Raw genomic sequence first — 21,607 nt, 5'->3', positions numbered from 1 at the left:
CGAATAACATTGTTTCAGCGCAGATTTTCCTTGCGTGTGCAAAACGTGTCCAAACTCCCTTGCCTTAAGGCAATTTTGCGATTTCAATCATCAAACAGTAACCAGGAACAACCACCTCTTCCTCTTCTCATCGGTGAGATGCAGATGCAGCACTAAGCAGTCTCTCGCTGTCGGTGCTTGTAATGATTTTTGTGTCTTTCTTGGGCAGTTTGAAATACTTTCACACTGCAGACGTGTTTGCTGCATTAGTGCGTGCTTCTATTTGATCGTGTCACGTCATTGTTTGGTACAATTTATTTGGTCTTTTCGCTTATTCGGCCAAACACTGAAATAGCTTTTTCGGTTGCCGAACATTCGGTGTGTCCCTATTATTACATTTTTGAATGTAACACATTTGTGTCTGCATATTTACATCACTAATGCCAGTTTGTTGTCTTGCTTAATGCAACAGGCTTTCAGATGACTCTGATGATGATTGGTATCCAGAGGCCACTCCACGAAAAAAGAAGAGATCCGGACTGTCTTCTGTATCGCCATCTCCAGCAAAGTCTTGCAGATCTGGTTCACATGCCTCTGTGCAAAGAGGCAAAAGGAAAGGTAGGAGAAGTAGCGCGAGTCGATCTCTGCCTTTTTCCTTGAGCTTCTCAGAACAGAAGTGGAAAAGTGCAGATGAACCTGATGTTGAGCCGAAACAGCCAGTATTCAGACCTAAAAACACACCCGGACCCCAGTTGATCTCCACTGCAACATGCAGTCCTCTTGAGTATTTTGAGTTCTTCTTTTCCAAATCAGTGCTACAGACACTTGTAGAGCACACAAATGCATATGGAGCCATGCGTCGTGAAGGAAAGAAGACACCATGGGAGGACATTTCAATAAAAGATCTTAAGTCATTCATAGCACTGGTGATTTACATGGGCGTGCTGAAATGCTTCAAACTGTCAGACTACTGGAAGAAATCAGACTTGTACAGTCTGCCGTATCCTGCAAGAATCATGTCTGGAAGGAAATTTTTTAGCATCTGTGCGGGGCTCCATATTAGTGATCCCAAAGTGGACGCAGAGAATGACAAGAAGAGGGGAACACCTGAATACGACCGCCTGTGTAAGATCAAACCGCTGTACCAGGACATTAGGGACGCCTGCAAAGCCTCTTTCCATCCCGCTCAGAACATCTCCATTGATGAACGAATGGTGGCATCGAAGGCTAGAAATGGACTCAAACAGTACATGAAGAACAAACCTACAAAATGGGGGTACAAACTCTTTGTACTGGCAGATTCCCTCTGTGGCTATACATGGGACTTCTTCATTTATGAAGGAAAGGTCAATTCAGAGGAGAGCAAAGGCATTAGTTATGATTCTGTCATGAGTCTGACAAATGAAAGGTTGTTGGGAAGCGGCTACAAGCTGTTTGTTGACAACTTTTACACCAGTCCCAAGCTCTTCAGAGACCTGCTCCGTAAAAAGATCTGGGGTTGTGGCACCATTCGTGCAAACCGCATTGGCCACTCAAAGACACCGGCTCCTCGTGGTAATATTCGCTGGTTTAGGGAAGACGATCTGCTGTTTGTTGAGTGGAAGGACAAGAGAGACGTGCTGATGTGCTCCACCTTTCATAAAGCCTATAATGGGGACTCGATTAAGAGGAATGTGAAAGGAGCCGATGGAGTTTGGGCCTTCCAGGATTTCCCCGTTCCAGCCGCAGTGCTGGATTACAACAAGTTAGTAGATTTTATTCAGTGGTGTGAAGTTTGTGCTTGATGGTAATGCATTGCAAGTGAGTTATGTAATCTGATTGTTTTAGCTAACTAGTAAAATAATGCGTTACTGAGTAATGCGATGTTGTAATTCATTACTTCTAAAAGCAAGTCTTATAATAAATCACAATTTACCTTTCATTCCAGGCACATGGGAGGAGTGGATCTGTCTGACGCCCTTATAGGATATTACACAGTTCTGCATAAAACAAGAAAGTGGTATCGGTCCTTTTTTTACCACTTTGTGGACATCGCTGTAGTCAATGCCTTCATTTTGCACCAGCAGATGGCCAAGATGAAGAACCAGAAGCCTCTGACCCAGAAGGCCTTCCGGGAGGCGCTTGTTGCAGAGCTTGCGGGAACCGGACCTTTATATGCCTCAGTACAAAAACGACCGGTTCCTGCTACAGATTCCCACCTTCCCAAGTGCCTCAGTGGAGACAGCACTGTTGGAAGACGGCAATGCAAAGTGTGCTCCAGAAAAACTCCAGTCATGTGTGCAACTTGCGAGGTGTATTTATGCTTTGTTGCAAAGCGTGACTGTTACAGTAAATGGCATGAATTAACTGATGAGTCTGACTCAGCGTAATACCCAAGGTAGACATTGCACCCTAGAGCTTGCACAGTTGAACGCATAGCCATTCAAAGTATAGCATGTGCGAATGCAGGTAGTCGACACGTGCCCTCTAGAAAGTTTCATCTTTGTCCAGCATCTACACTCTTTCTGCAGACATTTTGACAGATAAATACAAAGCTGGACAGTAAGCGTAAGGTATACATGTACTATTCTGGGGAAAAATTTGTATCACACACACTGAACTTGCACCCTCGCGTACAGGTAAAAACCCAAGTATACTTTGGGCTAAATGCTTACGGTGCAGTTTATTCATAAACTAGTTCAAACTCAGAAATCAAAATGACCAGAAATGCAACATGAAACTAGCAAGACACTGATGACAGACTAATGGCATGCGAGGCTTATAAATACTGATAAACTGGAAATATCTTAAAGACATTTTAGCTTCTAATGGTAGATTTTGAGTATTCGCATTGTAAGTAAATATATGAAAAAATCTCCCATGTTTATTCTGTTGTGCTGGAACCACACTGGAACTGTATTTTCAGGACTTTTGCACCATCAGTTGAAATGTTTTACCACTGCAGAACCAATCCAGACACATTTATGGACTCTTTGTCCATTGTGGTGCTGCAAAATCAGGATTAGAATATATGGGGCTAGTCGTGAGTGACTAATCGACCATTGAGGTTCTCCTGTCCTGAGCACCTTTAGCTAACTTTGCTGGAAAATCTTTGTGGAACGGTTTGTAATTGTACCAAAACATGATATAGAAATGCTATTAGTACTGATACCTGTCAGATTCTGAGCTATGTGACCTGATGATGGAAAGGTGCTTAATATTAATCTTACAACTGTGTAGACATTAACAACACATTTTATATTGGCATTCTAAAGGTGTAAAAATATATTTTGTCTAGTCTAAAAGATGTATGGACTGTTTGTAAATTGTTGCATGTCATTAAATAGATTTCTTAAGTGCTCTTGTAGAGTCTCTTTTTGTACTCACAAAACTCATGCACTATATTCCCCAAAGTATTGAGACACCCCCTTCTATCAATTTCCATGAGTACAAATCTTAATGTTTAAGCATATAATGATATTCTAGGGAATTGTGTGCTTTTAATTTTATAGCAACAGTTTGGACAGGACCCTTTCCTATTCTAACAGGACAAAGCCTCTGTGTATAAGGCAAGGTGATTGATTGAGTCAGTGTAGAAGAACTTGACTGGTCTGCAGAAAGCCAAGTCCTAATCTCAGTTGAACAACTATGATGTGACTTTAAAGGCAGGCCTTGAACCAAAAACTGATCACCAAACACCAGTCAAGTTCTTCCACACTGACTGAATCAGTCATTTCTTTTTTAACTTTGCCTTATGCACAGAGGCTTTGTCCTGTTAGAATAGAAAAGAGTCCTGTTCAAATTGTTGCTATAAAATTAGAAGCACACAATTCCCTAGAATATTATTATATGCTTAAACATTAAGTTTTGAAGTCTTGGAAATTAAAGTAGTCAAACCTGTTCATTAGAAGGGGGTGTCCTAATACCTTTTTTCCCCATGTTGTGTATAAGAAAGTTTTTTTTCCCAAGTGAAGACTTAACCACGACGATTTGCCAATTTTGTTATCCATCTTTGGACATGTTCATTCAAAAATGTCCTCACGTGGATTGCAAAAATGCCTTTGGGTAAGCCTGGTATCACGCGCTTGATTTCAAAACATCCAATCAGGTTCATATATCCCTGTATGGAACACCTGGTGTTTTTTCAGGGCGGATCTGGCCAATGACTGGATGGAAAATCTTGACAGACAAGAACAATAGCGAATGAAAGTGCGATCGCAGTGCTTAACGGGTTTATTGCATTCTGCAAGACATCTCTGCATGGTGTTTTTGCTCAATCTTATCTGCGACCCTTAACGATGAATGCGTGTAATATTGAGATGGCTGATAGTGTTATGGACAGCTCAGAGGAATGTGTAAATAGTGATCAAGACAAGACGAAAGAATGGGCTGATTTATCTGACAAGGACAGTGTGGCTAGCGACTCTGCAGTAGAGGAGATGTCTAGCGATGATCTCGAGACTCTTCTGGATGAGTAAGTTGATGCATATTTTAAGATAGGTTTAATGTTTAATATCTATTTCGTTTAGTCTTGCTCAGATCATAATCAATTGAAATCACGTAATGAATAATGAACCTGTAGCGCATGCAGTCAATGAAACAACAAGAAACGGATTCATTTTTCAGTTGATCTAACAGTGTGAAAATAATCAAGTCTTATTCATGCATTATGAATGTTGTGCACAATGTGAAAAGTGCTAGTCTATAAAAATAAAACTGGCTTTGTACCCGTACTTAAAAGTGGACTCTGATCTCTATTACATCATTGTCAATCAAACCACCTTTTTGTCTACTTTTGTATATAATTTTAATATTGAATTGTTGTAATTATAGCATATTACTGACTTAAAAAGCATTCACATAGCGTAAAGCATTCTAATTAACCCTTTATTCTAGTATATATATCTAAATATATCCTTTTCGCACAGTTGGTTGTTAAAAATGCTCTTTATCCCATATAGCAAATTAGTATTTTATCATTTAGATTAGCATCCGAATAGGTTTAGAGCGTGAATGAAATTCAGCAAAACGTTTATCGTTTATCGCGGTATAAAAAAAAGAAACGAGTTATTATTGAGTTGAAAACGTGATTGGATGTTGTAGACTATATTCTCGTTCCTGGTTGCTGGAGTACTTAATGCACATCAGATCGATAAGAGACTGGAAGACCTGAGTGTGTCATCCAGAAATGTGCTCTGTATTTCTAGGTTTTTATTAAGTGCGTTTTAAATACGCAGAGTAGGCGGACCGTTTTAGTGTAATTTAATCGCTACGTTTTGTCAAGGCTGTTATAATCGCTCGTGCTCATAGCGATTTTGCTTTTAAGTCGATTATCGGTGCACACACAAAATGTACAAAATCTTCAATTTATTTAAAGGCACGTAAGTGAAATAAATATAGGCATGTATATAAACAAAGAAAAACCTTTTTTTTATTTATAGAACAATATAGAAGTATTAAAACCACATTCAGAAATGTAATGTTACTCGCATGTGTTATTGCATAGTGCAGTGTGTTTGTAATGTTTGAATTTTATTGAATTTTTTTGCCTCATGTAACAGGTTCACAGATGTCTCTGATGATGATGATTGGTATCCAGAGGCCACTCCACAAAAGAAGAAGAGATCCAGTCTGTCTTCCGTATCACCATCTCCAGCAAAGTCTTGCAGATCTGGTTCACCTGCCTCTGTACAAAGTGGCAAAAGCAAAGGTAGGAGAAGCAGTGCGAGTCGATCCCTACCTTTTTCCTTAAGCATCTCAGAACAGAAGTGGAAAAGTGCCGATGAGCCTGATGTTGAGCCGACACAGCCAGTATTCAGACCTAAAAACACACCCGGCCCACGGCTGGTCTCCACTACAATGTGCAGTCCTCTACAGTATTTTGAGTTGTTCTTTTCAAAATCAGTCCTGCGGACAATTTTAGCAAACACAAATGCATATGGGGCTATGCGTCAGGAAGGAACGAAGAAGCCATGGGAGGTCATTTCAGTAAAAGATCTGAAGTCATTCCTGGCACTGGTGATTTACATGGGTTTGCTGAAATGCTTCAAACTGACAGACTATTGGAGGAAGTCTCAGATATATAATCTTCCCTATCCTTCTCAAATCATGTCTAGCAGGAAGTTTATGACCATCAGTAAAGCTCTTCATATTAGTAATCCCAAAGTGGACGCAGAGAATGACAAGAAGAGGGGAACACCTGAATACGACCGCCTGTGTAAGATCAAACCGCTGTACCAGGACATTAGGGACGCCTGCAGAGCCTCTTTCCATCCCGCTCAGAACATCTCCATTGATGAACGAATGGTGGCATCGAAGGCTAGAAATGGACTCAAACAGTACATGAAGAACAAACCTACAAAATGGGGGTACAAACTTTTTGTACTGGCAGATTCCCTCTGTGGCTATACATGGGACTTCTTCATTTATGAAGGAAAGGCAAATTTGGAGGATAGCAAAGGTATTAGCTATGATTCTGTCATGATTCTGGCAAACAAAAGGTTGTTGGGAAGCGGTTACAAGCTGTTTGTTGACAACTTTTACACCAGTCCCAAGCTCTTCAGAGACCTGCTCCGTAAAAAGATCTGGGGTTGTGGCACCGTTCGTGCAAACCGCATTGGCCACTCAAAGACACAGGCTCCTCGTGGTAATATTCGCTGGTTTAGGGAAGACGATCTGCTGTTTGTTGAGTGGAAGGACAAGAGAGACGTGCTGATGTGCTCCACTTTTCATAAAGCCTTTAATGGGGACTCGATTAAGAGGAATGTGAGAGGAGCCAATGGAGTTTGGGCCATTCAGGATTTCCCCGTTCCAGCCGCAGTGCTGGATTACAACAAGTTAGTAGATTTTATTCAGTGGTGTGAAGTTCTACCTTTTATATTACGCATCTCATAATGAATTTTCCATTCATTCCAGGCACATGGGAGGAGTGGATCTGTCTGATGCACTCATTTCGTTTTACACAGTTTTACATAAAACAAGAAGGTGGTATCGGTCCTTTTTTTACCATTTTGTGGACATCGCCGTAGTCAATGCATTCATTTTGCAACAGCAGATGGCCAAGATGAACAACCAGAAGCCTCTGACCCAGAAAGCCTTTCGGGAGGCACTTGTTACTGAGCTTGCAGGAACAGGACCTGCATCCGCCCCTGCACAAATACGCCCGACTCTTACCCCTTACTCACATTTGCCCAAGTACATCAGTGGGGACAGTAGCATTGGAAGGCGAAAGTGCAAAATGTGTCACAACAAAACTCCAGTCATGTGTGTGACATGTGATGTGGCGCTGTGCTTCGTTCCCAAGCGCGACTGTTTCACTAGCTGGCATTACCCAGATAGCAGCAGTGAGAATGAAGCAGAGTAAAGGCCTAAGTGCTGGGATTTTGAGTCTAGTGTGCGCTAGGATGACTATCCGAAAGTCATAGCTGAGAGCAAAATCAAACATGAGAACAACAATACTCAGAACTGGAGGATGAAAGTAGCATTGTAATGTGAATCGAATGTGATGAGAGAGGAAAATGAGAGGTAGAATAACACACAGTCGATCTGCAACATCAAACACACAGTACAGCACAACTAGCAAATTGGATCTGTTACTGTTTTAATGCAAAATAAAGTGTAGTTACTAAAACATGCAAATTTGGCATAAAATGCACAAAACAAAAAAACTATACTACATTTGTGAGTAGTTAGAATCAATCTAATCAAATACTAAAATAATTAGTAATGAAACTGCTAACAAACCAAGTCCGTTAAATTAAATCAAATATATATTGTTAATTATTTTTATGATTCTGATCGCTACTTGTTCATGTGTGTACCTGCTTTCATAAATGTTTTGATTTAGAAGTAATGTCTAACATTTTTAATCATGCCGCTTCTCGTAATAGTGTATTTCACGCAAAATATTCCTGCTTTGTTCATGCAGTAATACGCCTTTAATCTGCTAATTGAACAATTTAATTTTTGCAACATTAATCTTATATTCATATAACAGCTGTTGTAAATAGAGTGCACTTAAATTTCTCCATCGCTGTTTATTCTTTGATAAATGAAATAAAGGTAGGGAAAGTTAGTGACTCCAAATCAGAAGAGATGTTCATCGATGGACTTGATCTCCTCCTCCGGTGAGTTTATACACATTTTTACTAATCTTTATTAACAACAAAGAGAGGTTAATTTTCGGTTTCTCTGTTGTGTTTTACCTTTCCTTGCATCTTCATGATTCAGCCGACTCAGCCAATCTTCATACGTGTCCAAACACCTGGCTTGCAGATTTTTGAATGGCTCTTTTCAAAATCAGTCCCGCAGACAACTATACAGTATGTGCCCAGATGTCAGGAAGGAAAGAAGAAGCCATGCCATTTTTACCTTTCCTGTCACTGGCGATCTACAGTACATGGATTTGCTGAGATGGATTGGAGGATTTCACACATCTACAGACTACTTTATGGCCACCTGTAATACAGTCAACAAAAATGGTGGTACAAATATTCATTGTAACCTAATTGTTCTATTTCATCTTTAAGACTTGCACATTTAATCTCTTTTGTGCGTGCTTTCTTGCTAATGAAGGTTGTTTGATTCCTTGAAGGTAAGTGGACTGCTGTAATTGATCTCTGTTTGGTAATGCAGAAGCTGATGTCCATGTTAACTGTTTTGCTTGTTAACCGACTTGTCATGCTAAATTAGAGTTTGCTAAAGGCGCTTGAGGCATGATTTTCACACAATAGCAGTGGTTTGGCATTTATCGCTTGTTTGCCTGCCAATTCATTGTTTGTACAGTGCTAAAATGGTATTTTTTAAAATGTATTTGCTACCAATTAGTGGTTGTAGCCAGCTGTGCGAACTAACATGTATTAACACTTTAGGCATGAAATAATAAGCTTGTTGGAAAAATAAAATTGAAAAGTTTATTTTGAGATTTCACAGTCATTTCAAACATTTATAAGCTTGTGAACTATATTGAAATGTAAATTTCATTAAATTAGCAAGATTACTGCTTTTAAATTATTGTAAGGCCTGAATTTTCTTATGAAGAGGTAGCATCTCTCCTTCAGTAGAGTGAAGTAAAGTTTCCATGTGTGCATTGGCATCCCATCATGCTTTGCGTTTCTGTGTTTTGCTTTTGCTTTTGCTGCTGGTCTTTGTCGCAGACGACTTCTTCAGACTCACCTCCACTGGGTAATGATCACTGATGTCTAGGGCCTGCCGTAGATTAATCATATTAATATATTATTTTCTAATCTGTATGCAAACCTCACATTTATTAAAAAAATTAGACATATGTAATTGATATACTCACAGTTTCATCTGAAAGTTTGTAGGCTTCCTGGAAGTTGAAAGGTTTTGCTGATCTTGGAACAATAGCTTTTAACATGTCGTCCTTATACACCACAATCCTAGGAAAAAATATTTGGCATCAACATTTTCCAAAGCTTGACTGGCAGACTGACCTGTCCTTTTAGGGTATGTTTACACAACAACAATGTACCAAAACAGAAAAAGTTTTCCTTTGCATTTTTGAAGACGTTTGTGTATACAACGTTCACACGGATCCACAAAAACTGAAAAGAAAATGCAATATTGTGCATGCCAGGCCAGTAGTTGGCGATGTTGCTTTGTAAAGAAGTACTATGTACCTGTACACATGCACATTTCTATAGCCTGAACATGTAATATACATGTATGACGTCACCGTTTTCACAAATATGTGTTCTTGTAGTTTACACTAAGTTCAATGCGGTATTGTTTTCAGAAACTTGCAGTTTGAAACGTATTTTCTAAATTTTGTACTTTCAAGCTCCCCAAAATGCAGTTGTCCTGTAAATAAATTACCTAAAAACATTTAGCATTTTTAGTTGAAAACTCTAAGGCTTCTAGTTACATCTAAGCAATGGTTTGCTCATCTAGTAATTAATAGTAATAATTTCACATTCATAGTCTAAAACAGTGTCTACACCGGATGTAAGTTGCATGACGTCCATAGAACTTAATATAATCAGTGATTCTGTCTACACCAAATAAATCTTCGACAGGAAACTGATGCCCTGTTCTATTTCCAGCGTACTCCAGGCTCTTGCGCTACTTCTGACAACAGACAATATAACTTTATTCAGGGTAGCGCCATATTTAAAAAGACGCTGTGAGGGACAGAAATCCAGTGTGTTCAATGGATTCTACTGTTATTTAACAACATACCAATTGTTCAGCTGACGAAACGTTTTTTTAAAAAAAGAAACGTTCAGTGGACAAAAATTTCATTAAAAAGATTTGAAAGTTGGGGAAATTCTGTGATCTAGGACCTTCATACAATGCATGCCATTGTACAGACTGTAGGCCAGATTGACGAAACAGGGCAAATTAGCGTGAGAGCACAATACAAGCACTGATGGGAGTACTGCTGGTGATTTCCTGACAGACAATGGGCAAATTAAAGAACACAGACGTAGCTAGCGCATTTCCAGAACGACCAACACAATCTACCAAGAGCAGAGCAAATTAGCATAGAGTCGCAGATTATAAAAGGCACAAAATTGGTTAAGGCATTTTTTAAATAATGGCGTTAAATAATGACGCAAATACTAATAAACTAACTACCACAAAACATGCTACATAAGCCTACTACATACAACATACATACAAAATAAACTTGTATAATTTATTTAAAGGGATAGTGCACCGAAAAATTTTAATTCTGTCATTTATTACTCACTCATATATATCGTTCCAAACCCGTAAGACCTTCGTTCATCTTCAGAACACAAATTAAGATATCTGAGAGCTTTCTGACCCTGCATAGATAGCAAGGGAACTACCACGTTCAAGGCCCAGAACAGTAGTAAGGACATATTTAAAATAGCCCATGTGATAATGGTGGTTTAACCGCAATTGTATGAAGCTACATGAATACTTTGTGGTGGAGACTGACTGGAAAAGACGAAATTGTTGATTTAAGTCACTATTTTTGTTTTCTTTGCACATAAAAAGTATTGTCGTAGCTTCAAAATATTAAGGTTGAACCACTGATGTCACATGGACTATTATAACGATGTCCTTACTACGTTTCTCGGCTTTGAACGCGGTAGTTCCCTTGCTGTCTATGGAAGGTCAGAAAGCTCTCGGATTTCATCAAAATTATCTTAGTATGTGTTCTGAAGATGAATGAAAGTCTTACGGGTTTGGAACAACATGAGGGTGAGTAATGAATGACAGGCTTTAAAATACTCTCTTCCCATACATTTTGTGTCTGGAAAGGGAAACTCCTACAAATGCATATGCAATAAGGTCAGTTAATCCTGACTGTGCAAGCTGTTAGTAAATCTGGCCCTGTAAGGCTATCCTTCACAGCCTCGCATTTTCAATATGGTGTCTACAACCGGTCTACACTGTGTGTGAGTTTTGTCAAATTGCACTGTACCTCAGCAATTTGAGTCTGTTTATCGTCAAAGTGGAAGTGCTGGAAGTAGTGCAGAAATAAATTGGCAGTCTATTTGCTGTTGTTGGATCAGGCAGCAGATGAAAGGTGAGTACATTTATGTTTCTTGACCTCACCTGTCGTAGGTGTGGTCATTGGATTGGATAACTGTGGTGTCCACATCGTCCCCAATCAGCCAGTGGAAATCGGGATCGCTGCGGATCCTGATGGTCTTCATCTTCTTCTTGGAGACATAGGCACCGTCCGCGTTGAAGTCGCCAAGAATCATGACGTTCTGTAAGACAGAGCAGTCTCTCAAACTCTAATCAATGTTTGGCCAAACTAGAGCTCACTTGTATATTTTACCTGGGCAAGAATTTCTCCACTTTAGACAAACTAAGGTCAATCTACTCAGTTCCTTTGAATGTTTACATTCACACACTTGGCAGACGCTTTATCCAAAAAGCAGTATAGATATCCTCTGGAATGTGTTGTGGTTGTGGTTGCATAGGGGTAAACTCACATCCGTTTTCCATTTATCTTTGACATGCAGAAAGACGTCGTACAGTTCATCCAGTTCCTTCTGTGAGTCTTTGGGCTTTGTGTGAACAGGGATCAACACCAAATCTTTTAGCACTGAAAGAGACAAAAAAATGATTATAATTGAGCTCATGTGGTCAACCTCCTGAAACATTTATGGTTGTGTAGGAACATGCAATTACAATGAACTCAAATAAGTTGTATAGACCACTTTTATGGTCCAGTTCCCATTCACCATAATGTTGAAAGCTCCAAATCCAATTTAATCTCATTGAACAGAAGAGCACGGGACAACATGAGGGTGAGTAAATGAACCTAGACTTTACATTTTGGGTCATGTTATCACTGAAGACTTTTTAGTCTAGAGTCGGCGCATAAATTGAATGTACTGGTCCCAGGTTTAACAGAGGTTGGTTACCTGTGTGTTTACAGCGGAAACGCAAGATGAAGGGCTCCCGAGAGAAAGCGTCCTCGTCACCCACTTGATTGTCTTCATATTGGTACGTGTCGACCAGTTCGGCCTCGTCTTTTCTATTAGATTAAAAAATGTTTATCTATACATGACTATTCATAATTAAACATCTAATTTCATTAAGGGAAAAGGAAGACGTATCAAATGCTACAAAATTGTCAAATGCATGATTTGATTCGCTTTTTGCTCCAATTTTTATTCTTGTAACATAATTTACCCAAATTTTCTAAATGTTGTACCTGTAGAAACAGACAAACTGTTCCTTATAAAGAGTACGTCCCAGCCTGGAGCTTCCCACCATAGTGAAGGGACGTTTCTTATTAGCTCTGTAGGAGAAAAAGTTCAATTTGGGTTTGAGTTTAGGCTCTTGAGCTACAGATGGTGAAGAGAATCTCTGAAGGTTCATACAGACCCGGTGCTGTTAAGCTCCTGCAGAAATTTGGCTATAGATTTGCCCGATTTGTCCACCACCTCAAGAAGAATGATTATACTGTACCGAGAGAAGATCTAGGAAAGAGTGTTGAGGTCTGTTTTAAAAATACTTCTGAGCTTTTACTATGTGATTTTCTTAAACAGTCAGATTACAAACTCACCTTAATGAGATATTTCACAATATTTTTGTCTGACAGCTTGCTTGGACCCATACGTCTGATGTTAAAAGATGCAATCTTCATGGTGTCGACCTTAAGAAAGTGAACACCATCACAAAGTGAAACGAGTTTCACGACAACACTTCAGACTGGCTTCATGTTTTCAGGTCTGTTCGGTATGCAAACTTATAATCAGAGGAATTTCTATACCATTTTCCTGTTGTAAATTACCAAAGGAAGTTTAACAGACAATTCAAGGATGCATTGTTCGTACACAGGAAACCCTTATAGTTTATAAAAGAGCTGACATTATCAGATTATGCAAGACCAGTAGAGGCATTGAGGAAACCACAGTGAGTTTCATTTTGAAAGTTCAAAAACAAAATGTACTCAAAACAACACAAAGTTTTAATTAAAGAAATTCATCTAAGAATAGAAAGAAGCTCCAATGCACCGGTATGAAATGAAAACACAAAATAAATAATCTGCTCTTACCGAAGCTTTTGTTTACTATGAAGTCTCGTTTTCCTGTGTTGTCCGTTAGACAGCCAGCAAATAATGAATGGCTGCTCATTTGAAAACAGGCCATGCCTACTTCCTGTTTTCAATCAGATAGGGTTTCTGTCACACAGATGTCTTGTAAAATGGAGACGTAGAGGCCTTACTGATTAATAACAGCTCTTTTCTTCAGCAGTGGAATTTCTATAGTAATTTATAGCAGGCTTGACTGGAGGTAACCGCATAGCCATGGGTTTAAAGACCAACTGAACTGACTGTCAAAAACAAGACTTTCTGAATGAATTTGCATTTGTGAAACCTCCCCCATTAGGATATCAGGATAAGAGTGCAGTTCAGACCTAAACCGGCAGGAGCACTTGATGCACTTTATTTTTAAAATATGTCATCATGTCACAAGATTTGACCTCAGAACCACCCAATTTCCCTATATGCTAGTATTCACTTAAAACAAGTTAATTCATAATGAATTTGACCTTGGTTTCCCAGAATGCAGATTTCAACCTAATGTAATTGATAATTGTGCTATACATTTACATAACTTATCTATCTATCTATACCTGGCTGTTCCCCGCCAGTTCCTGGCATTATTGCCAGAACCAGAATGCAATATTTTGGCGGCAATCTATTGTATTTAAAAAAAAATTGCTTTAAATGTACATGAAACCTGAATAAACATTTCCCACCATTTTCCTGACATGGGGTTTTGTTGTTGTTCTTTAAATTCCTCGAATCCTCTGAACCTGCTGTAGCTGTAATGTTATTTTTGGCTCACCGGTCTGTACTGTAGTCATATTTCACTTCGCTATGGAGGCACAGACTGCATTTCAAGCAGAAAAAACAACAACACACCTGGATTGTCTTAACATGAAGTCCATCTCAATGACAGTTATGAACACAAAGGACGTTGAATATAACATCTATGTAGAGACATATTTAACCTTATGTTATAATTTAACCAATATCCACTTTAACTAATGTCCAGGACAATGTCTCCTTTATCTTCTACCTTCAACTGCATAAGTTTCTATGTATTTCCAAAAATAACACTTAATAGCACACATCCTTAAGGCTGCAGCTTCCTGTTACACCTGACTAATGCAAACAAGCTCTTTTTTCTTACTTTACAGGTTTACATGGTGCTTAAACAACTGAAATATCTAATTCTGTCCAACCTTATAATTAATTCTCCACCTTTCAGTGGAACTTTAAATGATTTGTGGCTGTAATGAGGGTGATTGTATTGTCTGAACTCACCTGTAAGCTTCAGCATTCCACTTCCCAGTCGATGTTTGCCCAGAAGGAGGAACTCTTTTGTTGTTTCGAGGGATGTCCAAGATGGGGCCGGGCCAAATCACCCAACAGGTTCCTGTGTCTAGCCAATCAGGGGACAGGTGTCCAATACAAGTAATGCAGCAGATTTTAGGAATCTCTACAGTCTTTTTCTTCAGTGCATCTTTGGACCATTGCTTGGGTAAGTTGCATTTTGTTCAATCTTAATTTGTACCATTTTTCTCATAATTTAATAAACCGTTTCAAGTGTCCAGACAATGTAATCTCGGCATGGGTTTGCCATTTAAATTCCTAATAAATATTTATGGTAAGTGAAGTTTTGTTCTTTGACTCTTTAAATCTTTATCTTAATTTTTAGATTAAAAAAAAAAAAGTTTAGTGTCTAGACAGCATCTGAGAAGGTTCTTGTGTTTTTATATTATAGGTTATTTGGAAAAATATTCAGAAATTATTTGCTTTTCTTCTTGATTTAAAACACACACACAAATGGAAATCATGTAAATGAAGCCCCTAAACTTGTCTCTGCTTGTTTGGTGTTGAATGAGGTGGAATGTGAAAACACTCTACAGCCATTTAAAAGAAGGTTTCAGATGGTTTCACAACAGATTGTCGCCCATATGTGGCTTGAATGTATAGGCGATCTCGCTGCTTTGAAGTGCACTTAGCAATGTCTGAGCACTGGAACTAATTTCTGCCCCATTCAGTGAAACCCTCTGGGCATAAAGACCTCCTGCACCAATTATTGACCCGACACCAAGTAACTGAAATGGCCTCACACAGACCTTACTTGAATCTTGAATGAATAGACATTTTCTTCTTTGTTTAGTAGTCAATTTCCCAAATTTTCAAATTTACCCTTTTTGTATTTAGACAACATTTAAGGTGATGTTTGGTAGGGATGTAACTATTCACGTTTTTTTTTTGTTTTGTTTTACAAAATGAAATTTAAGACAAATTATAAATTAAATGTATCCTTTTATTATTGCTTGGACAAAATGCTGCACGTTTCTTTGTGAAATTGAAATATAACGCTATAATAATATGTTAATATAGCACTTGCATATCATTGCTCTTTTGTTGGTTTTGATTGCGTCTATTGTCCTCATTAGTAAGTCGCTTTGGATAAAAGAATCTGCTACTTAACCAAATGTAAATATAACGTTAATGTAAATAACAAAACTAAATTGACATTTTAAGCTCCAAATCAAATAAATAAGTAACACAAATAAAATAAATCTCTTCATATAAACAAAATCATATTTTGCATTTAATATTAGAGGCAACCACTGCATTTTAGTCATGATGCAAAAAAAGATGTTGCATACATGCAACATGAGCAGTTTTTAATCTAAATTAGATTGTATTATTTTGAAATTTGAAGCAAAAACAGACTGGTCTGACTTCAGTTTTGTGAAACTACTGTATCTTACTGAGACCCAGTTATGGAGTTTTTGACCCTGTAGCGGACATTATATTTCAGTGAATTTCTCTGAGACCTCACATGTCACAGTTTTAAGTCCGGATGTCCTGTACAGAGCACTTTCAGGGCTTTATAGTGATACTAAATGATTGGTGTTTCACCAGGACCACTCCCTCTCCTGGGTCTTTAAAGATGGCTAAATTTAATTTGGTGAAATTTTTTACATCCTTATGGAAATAGGATTATATTTTGTAATTCTCATTTAAATCTGAATAATTTTCAAATTGTTTGTCATAAAGCAACATCTCAGGAAAATGTTATGGGTTTTCAAAATCAAATATGACTTGTTATGAAACAGGACATAATTTCATACATGTCCACTGTAGAGGACTAAAAGCATGTTTATTATGCATTTTTGGAGACATAACAATTAAATAGGAAAATGTAATATTTATCAACTGTTTTATGAAATATTAGATATTATTGTGAAAATCTGGCCACTTATTACTCCCATTATGGCAATTCTTTTTCCAACATGCTGTCCCAACAGCAACACATTAATATGCAAATTAGATACATTGTAAAGATACACTGTGTTTAATGGGAAAACCAGTTTATGGAAATTTTTACACACATATTGCATAAAACAAAATGGTATATCAAATAATTTTGTTGTATATTATAACATAGTTGAGAATCATCCGTAAACAAAATTTAGTATGAAAAAATCCTGAAACCTAAAAATTGATTGGTGATTTTCAAAAAAAAAAACATTGTTTTGACTTTTTGATGTCTATTTATGCCATTTTACAGAGGACATTGAATAAAATATAATTTTTCCGAAATGTTATTTTTCCATTTTTATCTTATGGTCTAAACAATGTAATATGAAATGAAACGGAAGAAGAAAGAGTGTGTTTCACTTTATTTGTTGACAACTGCATGATAAAATCATTCACGAATGTCAAGATTGCAGTAGGCATATTTGCATTTCTATTCTACAGAAAGTGTCATTATAAAGTTCTAATTTGGTTTCTTTCGTTTCACGATTAGCAGGCATCATGAAGGTCGCCTCTTTTAACATCCAGAGATTTGGGAAATCAAAACTCTCTGATCCATTTGTGCTAAAAACACTGATCAAGGTGAGGCCTGTCATCACAGATTCACGAGAAATACATGCGGAGCATCATCTTTAATGAGTATATTACATGAGATTTATCTTATTGTCTGATAATCCCTCACGGGAGGAGCAGCATGAGTGGTACGATGATTATGAGGTTAAAAGTTTGTTTTTACGTGGCTCCCTTTCTTCAGATTGTGTCACGCTATGATATCATTGTTATTCTGGAAGTGGTGGATTCTAGCGGAGATGCAGTGGATAATTTTCTCGAAGAGCTGAATAAGTGAGTCAAACAGGGGTGTTTTTTTTTATTTTTTAAAAACCTCATTATTACATGACAGCAGTAACCATGGATGACTGTTCATCGACAGGTTCAACAAGACGCACCATTACACCTTAGAGATCAGCACACGCCTGGGAAGAGGAAATTACAAAGAACAATTTATGTTCCTCTACAGGTAACAGCGTAATTAAGAAGTTGCATTAGACTCTTTATTGGGATGGGGGCCGTATTGATTTTTACGAGGGTGCAGCAAACATAGAATGCTCCTCTAACATTCCCATCTGGTTCCTGTTTTGATGTTTTTAGGAAACCAAATAAGAATGTTCCCTGTAGATTCTTTTTGTAACCAGAAACAAACATTCTAGACCATTGCAGGGAGAACCTATAGAGAACGTTCCATAATAGTTGCTTTTATATTGTATTTTTATAACTATAAAATAAATCTTTCCAGAATCAGGAGTTTTTCTTGGACAACCTAAAGGATTATTTCCCTTTTTGTAACCAAAATATAACCTTCCTAGAATGTTGTAGGAATGTTTTTATGACAACCTATAGAGAACACTTTTACCCTTCTGAAAGCCATTATAAATCATCAACTATTAACCATTTAATAAAAATGGTTTCCTGTAGTGTGCTTTGGGACATATTCCATTACGATTTAGTGGTTTTAACAAGCCACCAGTAAAAGGCGACTAATTACCAGTATAGAGACCAACAAGGACCTATTAATTCTCATTATAACTAATAAAACCATTGCAAATTCTGTGATGGTTTCTATTGTTTGTTTTATCAGCAGGGTTTAACCAGAAACTAATGTTCTGGGAACCAAATTGTTAGCTGAATGCACAGACTGTATAGAGGTCCTATACATGTAACATGTCTAATAAAAGTTTTTTTTGGAAAGATGTTTCGTCAGCCGAACAATCAGTATGTTGTTAATCAATAGTAGCCTTTGAAGGCGCTGTGATTGAGTCCCTCACAGCCTCATTTTCAATCCTGTCAAAAATTAAATATGGCGGAATGGCGCCTCCCTGAGGACTAAATGTCTGAAACTTTCAGATTTTCGATAGATAAACACATTTCAATACATGACATCCTATACTTGCATGTCGGGATCACTAATTCTAAATTTAACAAACTTGCCCTGCCCATTTACTTAGAAATTCACTTTGAGTGTCGTTTTCATAGTCTATACAGAGACTATAAAAACATAAAACAGGCAAAGATCAGAGAGAGGGTGATAAAAGGTCATAAATTAAATCATTTATGGCTGTGCTAACAAGTGGACCTTTGGATGGAAAGTTAATTTTAAATATTTAAAGACTATCGGTTTCATTTATTTACTGTACTAAACTACATGGTCTGTTTGAAATATGAAGGGACGACCTGGTGGATTTAGTCGGGTCTTACCAATACAAAGACAACCAGCCTGGAGATGAAGATGCTTTCGCCAGAGAACCATATGTTCTGCGATTCAAATGTCATAAAACAGGTAAATAGGCCTACAACAGTCTCGTGATTTTGGCACATTAATGCAAAATGTAATTTTACTGGACCTGACTATGAGTTTAGGCTACAAGGAAATGTGTTTTTCTTTCTAGCGTTTCCTTGTATTGCATTGTGTAATAACTCAATTCCCAGTTAACTGTCAAAACCAAATTACACATAAATGTGACTGGCTAATTTACAATAATCTCAGGGTTGGGCTGTGACAGAGGATGTGTGGGAAGATTAATCATTGTAGTTATTGTGTTCATGTCATGCCAGTGTTGGAAGATTTGGTGCTGATGCCTGTCCACACCAAGCCTGAGGATTCAGTGAAGGAACTTGACGAACTGTATGACGTGTTTCAGGATGTCAAGATGAAATGGAAGACTGATGTAAAGCATTATGCACAACTATAATAGCTTTATAACAATCTGAGACATTAGGATTTTTCAACTGAAAAAAATTTGCATTTAAAGGAATAGTTTACCAAAAATGGAAATTTGCTGTAAATGCATCCTCAGGTATGATGCAGATGAGTTTGTTTCTTCATCAGATTTGGAGAAATGGATCCTCTGCCGTCAAAATGAGAGTAAAAACATCACAATAATCCACACCACTCCAGTCCATCAAATAACATCTGGAGAAGAGAAAAGCTGTGTGTTTGTTAGAAACAAATCCATAATGTTGGCGTTTTAACATTAAATCATCACTTCTCACTAAAATATGAGTGCATAATTCATAATAATGCTTCTTCCAGTAAACAAGTCTATCCCCTGTTGATGTCTCGCATAAAAAAAATCCATCACCATGTTTGTTTTAAACTGATTAGCCTTGTAAACGGTGCTTGATCTGTGCACGTTTCTCTCCTGATTCAAACAAGATGACTTTTTCACTGGAGAAAGGTATTTTTAAGAAGTTGAAGTAAAAACCTGTGTATTTTTTATAAATACGCAGGTTTTGCGAAATGTTTAGAGATGGACTAGATTGGTCTGGATTACTTTTGGATGTTTTTATTTTTTATCAGCTGTTTGCACTCTCATTCTGACGGCACCCATTCACTGCAGAGGATCCGTTGGTGAAAAAGTAATGGAATGCTACATTTCTCCAAATCTGATGAAGAAACAAACTCATCTACATCTTGGATAACCTGAGGCTGAGTATATTTAAATTTTTGGATGAACATATTGTATTGAGATACCATGCATAAAGTTTGTGAAGCAAGAATGTATATAAAAGCAGTTTATAAAACAAAAATGTGCATATCCATACAGAACATCATGATTTTGGGGGACTTCAATGCTGATGGCAGTTACGTGTCTGATAAAGAAATGAAAACAATCCGCATTAGGAGTGACAAGAACTTCCACTGGCTGATCAGGGATGACGAAGACACCACAGCCAGCACCAGAAATGACAACACTTATGACCGGTAATCCATACACTATGATAAAAAATGAACAAATATGATTTGAAGTCATTTTCATTAATGTGGCGTGTTAATGCACAGGATTGTGGTATATGGAGACGATATGCAGAAAGCTGTTGTTCAAAACTCTGCAAAACCGTTCAACTTCCAGAAGGCCTACAAACTGAAAGATGAAGATGTAAATATGAATCATTTCACATTTCAAATGATATTTAATAAGACTTGCCATAAAGACATGAGTTATTACTGTACATTTAGCTTACAGAATTTAGTATTTTTCTAAAACACAGATTAAATGTCTTCACAGGCAAAGAAAGTGAGCGACCACTATCCAGTAGAGGTGGAACTGAAGAGCAAACATAGGCAGCTTAAACGTAAACGTAAGACACATGAACAGCAGCACAATGACCAAAAACACATGATGAAAAGAAGTAATAACTTTTTTAATTTTTTTTCTGATTAGGTAAATGAAGATGATACTGTGAACATTTTTTGAACATGAAAATATGATTCTGGAGATCTGAATATGATGGATCAGCTTCTGTTTACATGAGACTTGATTTACTTGAAATGTTTTGGATATTGTACAATTGTTTTGAATGTTTCACAAAGACAATAAACATCTGAAATCAGAATTTACAGTCATTAAACACTTTATTCCTTAACGTTTTCTTTACAAGAGCAATATAAAGTAACTAAAAAATAATAAAAAATTGCATTGCCACTGTGGACCCAAATCATAAGTTGCTTTGAACGGCAAGCAAATATACAATAAAACACTTTCATTTCTTCCCAGACTTCTTGATTCCACCTCCTTCTATGAACAGAAAATGAAACAGTTTGTTGGCAAATGAAAAAACTATATCTGTATAGAAAGAATGTCTTGTATTTCGTACTTAAAGGTCCTTTTCCAGCAGCCTTGGCTTTGTTCGGACGTTTCGTGTAAATGAACTGGTACCTAAATTCGTAGAGCTCCAAGAAGATTGTGTTGTGTTATGATTCCAGTATGTCAACCTCACTTTTTTATTCCCAAATCTAACTTCAACCGCAGAATTTGTTATTCAGTTTCTATTAATTTCCAAAAA

At 37.5% G+C, this 21,607-nt stretch overlaps 2 protein-coding genes across 2 annotated transcripts; one reads left to right on the top strand and one right to left on the bottom strand.

Moving 5' to 3' along the window:
* Positions 1–8,849: 8,849 nt before the first annotated feature.
* Positions 8,850–13,774, bottom strand: dnase1l4.2 (deoxyribonuclease 1 like 4, tandem duplicate 2). The gene is made up of 9 exons (XM_079425270.1): positions 13,472–13,774; positions 12,980–13,069; positions 12,799–12,893; positions 12,626–12,712; positions 12,333–12,445; positions 11,898–12,010; positions 11,512–11,669; positions 9,263–9,359; positions 8,850–9,165 (listed from the first exon to the last, which is right to left on the bottom strand). Exons 2-9 carry the CDS (start codon positions 13,058–13,060, stop codon positions 9,058–9,060), a joined length of 852 nt encoding a protein of 283 aa, XP_079281396.1. The 5' UTR covers positions 13,061–13,069; positions 13,472–13,774; the 3' UTR covers positions 8,850–9,057.
* On the top strand, positions 12,247–21,155 carry LOC306874915 (deoxyribonuclease-1-like). Its single transcript, XM_079425245.1, has 11 exons — positions 12,247–13,143; positions 14,778–14,966; positions 17,259–17,347; positions 17,520–17,608; positions 17,697–17,783; positions 18,988–19,100; positions 19,376–19,488; positions 20,368–20,525; positions 20,604–20,700; positions 20,830–20,902; positions 20,986–21,155. The coding sequence occupies exons 1-11, from the start codon at positions 13,134–13,136 to the stop codon at positions 20,991–20,993; spliced, it is 1,026 nt and encodes a 341-aa protein (XP_079281371.1). The 5' UTR covers positions 12,247–13,133; the 3' UTR covers positions 20,994–21,155.
* The last annotated feature ends 452 nt before the right edge of the window (positions 21,156–21,607 follow it).

The sequence above is a fragment of the Barbus barbus genome (assembly GCF_936440315.1).
Source record: "Barbus barbus genome assembly, chromosome: 9".
In the NCBI taxonomy this organism is placed as follows: Eukaryota; Metazoa; Chordata; class Actinopteri; order Cypriniformes; family Cyprinidae; genus Barbus; species Barbus barbus.
Note: the sequence above shows the minus strand (reverse complement) of the source record. Positions and strands in the feature narration are given on the sequence as shown.